General features: G+C 38.4%; 1 protein-coding gene across 1 annotated transcript in view; it reads left to right on the forward strand.

Annotated features, from left to right (window-relative positions):
* Positions 1 to 9,560, forward strand: part of KCNH7 (potassium voltage-gated channel subfamily H member 7) — a 390,758-nt gene that overhangs the window by 292,662 nt on the left and 88,536 nt on the right. The window contains exon 6 of the mRNA XM_025212042.1: positions 3,599 to 4,024. Coding sequence (XP_025067827.1) covers positions 3,599 to 4,024 — 426 coding nt within the window. The remainder of the gene's footprint in view (positions 1 to 3,598; positions 4,025 to 9,560) is intronic.

Here is a 9,560-nt window from a genome sequence, read left to right on the forward strand (position 1 = left end):
TTCTATCATGTTTTAAATAGTAAAGTCTAAGATAATATGTCCATTCTTTTTTTGAAATCCCTTATGTTACGGCAACCTAGATGATTGTCTGCTTTGCTTTTGCCTAACTGAATTTGCTATTACTCACAAACTAGCACTCTGCTTAAATACATTTTAACTCCCAGTGTGACTACTGTATTATGTCAAGAAGACTAAATACAACTACCAGAGAGCACAAAGAAGGATAAGGTTAGGTTCTATTGCTATGATAGGCTCTCATTATTTCAGTGATATTATCCAGATCCTGACTGCTTATTACTAGGTAAAGTCATTTAAGAAATATGTCCCCAAATTTGCTGCATTTGTTTAATGTATTTCACGTTGAAATGAGATTTCAGAATAACCAATTACCTTAATCCAAAGGGAACAGGTAAAAAGTGAAGATGACTCAGAAAGAAGTACATAATGAGGATATATTAAACAACTCTAAATATGTTAGGCAAGCTTTTCAACTCATGTAAGTTGCCTTAGGTCCATTTGAATCAATGTAACTACCCTAATTTACATCAGCAAATGATCAGCAGTGAATGAGATGGAAAGAAAGATGTGGGAGAAGTTGTATGTCAGAACTAGGGTTCTTAGCTAAGCGGAAAAATGCTAAGTGTAAGTGCTCAAAAATTCATAAAATGTCTGTTTCCAAATCCAAAGGATCTTTTGCAGCTATTACTGCTGACAAAATATATCAATTGACACCTGGGTGGATTTTGTCACTTTAACCACATACATTATTGCTTACTTGCCCTTACCATCCACCACAGTGTGAAATAGCATTTCATCAAAATTTCATGATGACAACCATAAAAGTCTGTTGAAAAAGAAATCTCATTCCACTGTGTGTGATTTTAACTAAATAGATGTGTGATCTCATTAAGTAGTCTACCGTAAATATCTAGGAAAGTAGTGTTGTCTCCTCCATAGTCTGTTACGTGAAGATTTCAGTAGAGATATTTAACACTTTGCATGCATGGTATTCTTAATATCAGTTGGAGTAGACTTGGTGTTCATAGTATAAAGCAATCTTTTGAAAAGTAATTGCTTGTCTCAGTATCCAAGCAAATGTAATTAGTGGAAGAGTTTTATTAAACATTTTTTTTCTCCACATGATGAATTTTGTTAGCATGTTAATCCTTAGGAAAACGTAATGCTTCTCGAAAGTCTGGATGGGTACCTGAGGAAACATTAGTCCTCTCTTTATGAAGGAAGTCCCCCTGGCTGTGTCTACACAAGATGCTGACTGTGCAGTTGTTACTGCGTGGTCATTTAGTACTTGCATACACAAGTACTAAATGACTGCACAGTAACTGGTATTACTGAGTATCACCAAATGGCTTTTTGATGATGCTGACTGATCAGTAGCTTGTAACTGCTATGTAGTAATGTCATGTCTCACTTTGTGCCACGTGACACTACTGCGCAGAAGTAATGAGCTACTGCACAGCCAGCATCTCGTGTAGACACAGCCCCTGAATACATACACATACACTGGGCATACCTACATGTTCATTAATGCACTTTTGCTCCTGCACATTAAATTTAGTACCTCTAATATGAGGTACAGTACTAAATAAATGCTCATTAGGCTGCCCTAATGCACAGTAGTGAAAGCAAACCCTTTTTTAGTGATGCTTAATGTGCAGTAGCCTATTTTCACTGCACATTAGAGTATCAGCATGATTTTCGACATGACGCTTTATCTAATGCACAGTAAAATAGGCTGCTGCATATTAAAGCACACATGTAGGTGCACCCACTCAAGCATAAGGAAAAGAGCTATGTGGTCTCATCAAATAAAATGGTGAGGATCTGAGATGGCTAGGACTGTTTCAGAAACTGTGCAATGACTCCAATTCAGCTTGCTATCAACAAATGTTTCTAAAATACAAAAGTATAGCTGGCCCCATTAGTTAAGTGCAAATCCTAACTAAAATATAAATAATAAATACACAGCCTCTACCATTACCACACACAATGCTTAATGGCTCCTTGAAAGTGTCATATAATGTTTTGGATAGCTTCATTATTCTGTACTCCACTTTTCAGAGCAGTAGTTGGGTTATTAATTTTGGTATTCTTGAAATATTTTCACAGCAAGTTCTTACCGAATAACTAGTTCCATTTGTGTGTCACCACGCAAAGGATCCTGAATGTTATAAAACACCACTGGAGAGTTAAACACAAATGGATATACAAACAGGATTTAAAGGACTATATTTGGGAGAAAGAAGCCACACTTTAATTCTAGAGCAGCTAAAACTCAAAGCTCAAATCTTACATTTTTATTTCAAAACAAAAAGAAAATGAAAGTCCCTAGTGTTGATTGAAGGGTCTTACTCCCCAGTCCCAGGATTTAATTCCATCTGTGTTTTTATTTTTAAAATGAGTACTTTTTAAAATGTGATTTCTAGACATGTAATAAATATTATTCTACAGATAGTTGGGGGAATAAAGAAAGGTCATTGATGAAGGGAATGCATGGAGATTTTTCTTGTTTTGGTCACTGCTTCAGATTTGCCTAAGTGGGTGGTAACTGAAAGTTATTACCATCTGATGGCTATTCATTGGCTTGTGTAAAATGAAGCGCTGTCCTGAATCCTCTAGGAATTGACTAAGTGCTTACCGTACAGCTGACAATAATTAGCATCACTGTTGGCAGTGTCAGTAAAATAGACTAAAGACTGAATAGAGATTAAAAATTATTTTACCTTCTTCTTCTTAAAAGTTGTTTTCTTCATGCCAGTGGAGGAGCAATGAGGGGAGGCTTATATTAATGCTCCACACCAAACTTGTCCTTTCCAGAAATCAAAGACTTCAGCCACCAGGGCTGTTAATCTGGAAATTCATATAAACATTATAATTCCATTAAAATAAATTTCAAAGTGTAGTTTAGACAAGTACACCAAATGAAATCAGCTTTTCAACAGAACTAGAACCACATTTGTAAATAAATGCAAGATATTTTTAGACATTAATAGTATTGTAGCAAAACTGTGGCATGTTACAACATCTCTGAAATAATTCTGCCATACCAGTCTTTGTTGTACAATAAGTACAAACATGGTAATATTCATCCATGGGGTAGAAGTAAGTGCAAAGTTTCCCATACAACTCAACCCCCTCATGTCATACTTATATATCCCCTCCATGTTGCAGGGAGAGTCTTTGTACAGGCTGATAAAAAGCTGATTAAAAAGTTTCCATGGTGTGAAACAAGGGAAAAAAATAACGAGTTCTGTGATTATGCAGATCTTTTGACCACACCACCTCACAAGACATACACATAAGTTTATTCAGACATGCAAGTGTTTGCGGAATCAGAATTTAAGGAACTGATCCTCCAGTTTTTGTGTATGCAAAATTCCCAGTGGAGTTACTAAAACTCAATGGAAACCATCATCTTCCCAGAAATTTTGACTGTAGGAAGACTGTAGGAAGACCCTCTTCATACAAATTATACAATGCAACTTAAGTACTTCATTATATTTTCTATATCTTAAGAAAATATTTACAGATGTTATGTTATAATTAGTTAATTATTTACATTTTCTATTTCTTGTTTTAGGTTCTATCCTTAGGAGCAGATGTCCTACCAGAATACAAACTCCAAACACCTCGCATCAACAAGTTCACTATATTGCACTACAGTCCTTTCAAAGCAGTCTGGGACTGGCTCATTTTGTTGCTGGTAATATATACCGCCATATTCACCCCTTACTCTGCAGCTTTCCTTCTGAACGACAGTGAAGAACAGAAGAGACAGGAGTGTGGGTATTCTTGCAGCCCACTGAATGTGGTAGACTTAATTGTGGATATTATGTTTATCATTGACATTTTAATAAACTTCAGAACAACATATGTAAACCAGAATGAAGAAGTGGTAAGTGACCCAGCAAGAATAGCAATTCACTACTTCAAAGGCTGGTTCCTAATTGACATGGTTGCTGCAATACCTTTTGACCTGCTGATCTTTGGATCTGGCTCTGATGAGGTAAGCCAAAGTAAATAAAAAGTGTTTTTTCCACAACTGTTTACTATGATGAGATAAACTACTGTTCCATAATTTTACCTTACAAAGTATTTTGTTAATAATCTCCCAGGGAAAATAATGGAAGTCTAAACACTTAGGACTTATACATTAAACTGGCCAAATATTAATAAAATATAATGTGTGAGAGAAGTTTTCCTTGGGAGGAAAACAAGCTGCATGATCCAGTCAGGTATTTTTCCATCTCAAGATTGTATAAATGCAATCTTTTTATAAACATCTTTGGAAGTAGGTACAAAGTACCATAGTGTAAATCAGGGGTAGCCAACCTGTGGCATACATGCCACAAGTTGCACAGACAACCTTTGTGCATGGCATGTAACAGAGCAGGGAGGGGACAGACAGCATAGTAGTAGATAGGGCAGGAGGCAGAACAGCAGCTATGGCAGGGAGCACAGGGCAGGAAACAGCAAGCAGAACAGCAGATGGGGTGGGGAGGGTATCAGAGTGGCGCTTGCGGAAGATGCCAGCCAAAAAGTTTGGCCCCCACTAATGCAAATCCTACACTCTTCCATTTGGTGTATGTTAGACTAGCTAAAGTGACATCAAGTCAGCTATGCTGACTTATATCAGCTGAAGAGCTGACTCAGGTTTTTCAACAAAGACAGAAACTTCTAAACTAATTTAAGAAAAATAAACCCAAGAAAATTTAGAATTTAACCTTGCCAAATTGACAATTCTGATGACTAATGTCCTCAACCTACCCGAAGAACAAGTTAACAATGTGTGCATCACATGCATTTGAAAACTGCCCAAAGGTGTATAAAACACACACCGTTTTGTGGATGTCTGACCCAGTTCTGCCTCCTTCCAAGGAGTTTTTATTTAATTTAAGAAAGGCTAAAGTTGTAATATAGTTTGTGATGAAACTTGAACTGACAAGTAGAAAATGCTTTTTTGTGGGAAGTAGAATACAGCAGTTAAAAAAAAGCAGCAAATCTAGCAAAATAGTATGTTACATAGGCTTCACAAAGGATACAATAAATCTACTTTTTCATAATGCAATTTTGCACATTTTGACATAAGGAAAACTGAAAGTTTTATGGATAATGTGTTAATTGTTAAGGGAGAAGTGAAGGATGAAAAATATACATTCATCATCAATAATTATAGCATGAAACTTATTGATCTGACCATGTACCTTCAGTGTCATTATATGGAGACTGTTACTCATCCATACACAAAAAGCAAAAATGTGCTGTAGGTCTGAAATAGCACCTTTAATATAAAAGAAAAGCCACAATGGGAAGTAACCAAAGGAAATTCTCCAGGAGAGAACACAATTTGTGCATCTTTCCTGGTACTCTAATAAATTCTGAGTTCGGCCATCATAGCTATGTTCCCAGAGACAGTTTTTAGAAACATAAATAAACAAGTATTTAAGAACCTGCAGGAATCAAATGGCATCACTGTCATAGCGACATGCACTTCCGAGACGGAGTGATTCTTTTAAAGTCCTACAAAATTTCAGAAGTAAACAAATGTTGCCTGTCAGTTTTCTTACTCCTATTTCATAAGTTGTTCATTAGTAATCTGTTTTTTTCCCCATTTCCTCCTTTTTTGTGACCAGCATGTTGTGGTGATGTGTACAATATAAAATAAGAGAGAGGGAAACAGGGTCCCAATGGACCCACTCTAATGCCTCACTGAAATCAGTAGAAAGATCCTGATTGATTTCAGTGCAAGTAGATACAACAGGGAAAATGTGAAGCCTGAAGATGTGCACAGGTAATATAATTAGTAGATTTTTTTGTGAAAGAATGCAATCAAGAGAGAGATGACTATTTAAAGGAGTGAACAGAATGTGAATTGTCTGTCCCATTACTGCCAAAGAGCTTGTCTGTGAAATAGGAAAAACCCAAAAAGGCAGAGACAGAGCAGCAGCATTATCTGCTCACCTTCTACTTTCATCACATTTAGCTGGGGTCAGTCTCCTGTATTTCTTCTAGGCTTGCACTGTCTATACGTAGCACCTGGAAGGAAGAGGAGGCAAAAAGGGTAGCACTGATAGCACAGCTATTTTATGGCAGTGGCACTGCTAGCAACTTGGACCAATTTTCTCCACATAGTGTATGGAGATGAAAAGAGTGAAGCTGCGGAAGAGGCTGCAGAGAGTCCATGAAGAGAGAAAAAAATGACTGTATAGATGTTTCCATCTCTGCTCCTCCACCTGTTTCCTTCTGAAAATTATCTAGTAACTCCTCTATTTTGCAGAAAAAGTACTTAAGAGTCAGGAGATGTAGAGGAGCAAGGAAGGAATGGTTGTAAATGCCTGATACAAAGCGTCTTAAAGTCAAAGGAGAGGCTCCCAATGCTATTTGAATTTGGCCCTAAGTGTTACACTTCTCCCTTATTTATAAGTCTACTGCAGGAAACATTGCAGGTTGCTAGATACAGCTGTGATGGGCACTATATAAGCATCCAAAACAGATAGAATAGCAACAGGCCAAAGGACTAAAGAAACTGAGTACCTGCCTAACAAAAACTGCAACAGTAAATATTGGGATTTACTCCTTATGGCAGACACAATGAAATTAGTTACCTGTTTATTTCAACCATCCCTTCTAGTATTTTGAACTTCTTTATTAAAATCTAGTCAGATTTCTCTGAGAAACAACTAAACTTAGTACTACTTAGCCAGTCTAGCATATCTTTTCAATAAACTCCCATTCATAACACTGACTAGACCAGTAATTTTGCTGGGTAAAAGTCCAAGCATCCAAGTGTTTACAGTAGTTTTGTTCTTTACTTTTATGAGTATATTTATACAGTGATCTCTTTCCAATAGCTCAGTGCAAGATACATTTTAAATGGACAGTGCTTCATTTTAATGGTTTAATAGACATTTTCAGTCATGGTGGTGCCTTTGTCCTGAAAATCTTCTCCCCTGTCTTCTCCCATTATCTAGAGTTTTTTTCAGATAAGTCCCCTGCTAACCATTGTATTAGACATACTTTTTTTATTAAACCATGTCAGTTCTAAGGAGAGCTCCATGTGTGCTCACCCAACTTTAGCAAATCCAGAGATCCAACTGTGCCTCGAAAGGGCAGAAGATAATAATCAAAATACCACATGTAGCACTATCTGAAGTCTTTTATTTGTGTCTTAGTTTCTCAATACAGGAAACTACTAGAGTGAGAGCAGTTAACCTTCCATTTCCAAAATGAGGAACTAATATAATGTAAAATAAATCTTTTCAGTTTAAATAGATTCTTAGCACAGCATGATTAAAGCTAACTGTGCACCATTCCCTTTTCTGTTTATTTTGGATGTTGAATGACATCCACAGCACTTCAGGAGGTAAAAGGACTTGCACAATTTTTGCCCTTTGCTCCTCTAATAGTTTATTTTTAAGCTTGGTGCTAAGTTTATAGAGTCTGGCCTCAAGTTTTAGCCAGTATAGAGCCAGTTATATTTAGCCAGTAAATTTAGTCAGTTTAGAGCTGCAAGTATATTTTTCTGTGTGGTCCATGCAAATGGGCCATGTTCCTACATGGTCTCAGTGACTGAATCATCAGTTGTATTAACTAGATATAAAACAGATACAAGCATGTGTAAAACTATTTAGGCCTCTTTTCCTGCCTTATTTTCCCTTTGTAAATCAGATAAAAGAAGAGATGAAATATAACACTGAAAGGGCCATCGTCAATTAGTAACAAAAAGTCAGGAAAAAAGGATGACTAACAATGAAGACGTGAATCAGGACACAGGACATTTGTTCTGCTCTAAACTTTGAATTAATTAAGTCTTACCTCACCCTGCTAAAACTGTCAGGCCAGGCCTGTCTTGGTCTGCTATCTGGTACCCTGTAAACCAGTACAGTCTATTCCATGATCAGGTTGTCAGAAACTAAACTGGCACCCCCACTTGAGCTGGCCTGGGTCAGGATGGTGTATGGACACCCAGCAGGACTAAAAACAAGACCTGTCAAAGGGTGGATGAGCTCCCTGGAAGCTAACAGCCATCTATCTATACCTGGAGAGGACATGGATTGGATACCACCAGGTCACTTTACCCAAAGTATCACCAGAACTAAACTCATAAGGAGGGTTGTTGCAGCAGCCTCAGCACTAACATGACTTGACTCACCCTGTTAAATAATATATTTATATTATGGTTTGATGAGCTCTGAGAAGAATCAGTGTGCTCAGTGAAAAAGGCAGGCAGAGAACCTAAGGGTTCTGATTCCCACTCCACAATTCAAATAGGTAGACTCTACTGTCTTCCTTTTGGTCAGGGTAAGACCAAGCTCCACATACCACCAGAAAGGATAACATGTGGGGTGCATCTACACATGTGCTTTACTGTGGAGTTGACTAATTAGCTTCACAGTGAACTAATTAACTCTGCTGTAGGATAGTACTGTTTGGGATTGTACTTCTTACAGTGAAGTACTTTACTCTGCCAAAACACACATGTAGATGGTGAACAGGGCTGTAAATTGCACCATCAGCCCAGCCAGCTGGGGGCTTGCTCCACCCAGCTCAAATTGCTGCTGTCCCAGGTGCATGAGTAGTCACTGTGCCTGGAAGCAGTTGACTCAGTTGCGAACTGCTCCAGAGTTTATTGCTTTGCCTTAATTTCACATGTAGCTGTACCCACTAGTACTAGTAGTTTATTTACAGCTTTTGTCAAAACATTACAATGAAAATCACAATCAGCAATAAAAATTATATATACACTTTAGCACTCAATTTCCAAATTATGGTTGCAGCAATTTCCAGACCATTCCATATATCATTGTCCACTCCTGCTTGCAGAAAACACTTATGACTTAGTGGGGTTAACAGAAACCTGGTGGGACTCTACCCATGACTGGGCGGTACATATTGAGGGCTATGAACTGTACAGAAAGGATAGAGTGGGGAGGAGAGGGGGAGGGGTTGCGCTCTATGTCAAGGAGCATTATTAATCGACCCGTATCAAAATGGAATTGGAGGAGGAGAAAGGAGAAAGGATTGTGGGTTAGGGTACATGGAGGTCAAGGGGAAAGAGATTTGGTGGTAGGAGTCTGCTATAGACCCCCACACCAAGGGCAAGAACTAGATTTGGAACTCCTGAGGCAACTCTCGGAGACCATAAAGGCTAGGGAGGCAGTAGTCATGGGAGACCTAAAATACCCTGACATCTGCTGGGAGAGGCAGACAGCAAATTCCCACTGTTCACGCAGGTTCCTATCCTGTGTACAGGACCTCCACCTGATGCAGGAGGTACATGGTCCCAAAAGGGGGAATGCCTTACTGGACCTGGTATTGGCAACAGGATGACACGGTAGGTGACCTACAGATCAGTGGTCACGTAGGGGACAGTGACCACCAAATAATAGAATTCATCATAAGGTGTAGAGTGGGTAAGGTAACTAGTAGGGTGGAAGTGCTAGACTTTAGGAAGGCTGACTTCAGCAAACTCAGGTGTTTAGTCAATGACACACTGTAGAGTAAGAGATTTGGCAAGATGGGAGCCCAGGAAGGGTGGCTGT

Source organism: Alligator sinensis, unplaced genomic scaffold, assembly GCF_000455745.1.
Source record: "Alligator sinensis unplaced genomic scaffold, ASM45574v1 scaffold738_2, whole genome shotgun sequence".
Classification (NCBI taxonomy): domain Eukaryota; kingdom Metazoa; phylum Chordata; order Crocodylia; family Alligatoridae; genus Alligator; species Alligator sinensis.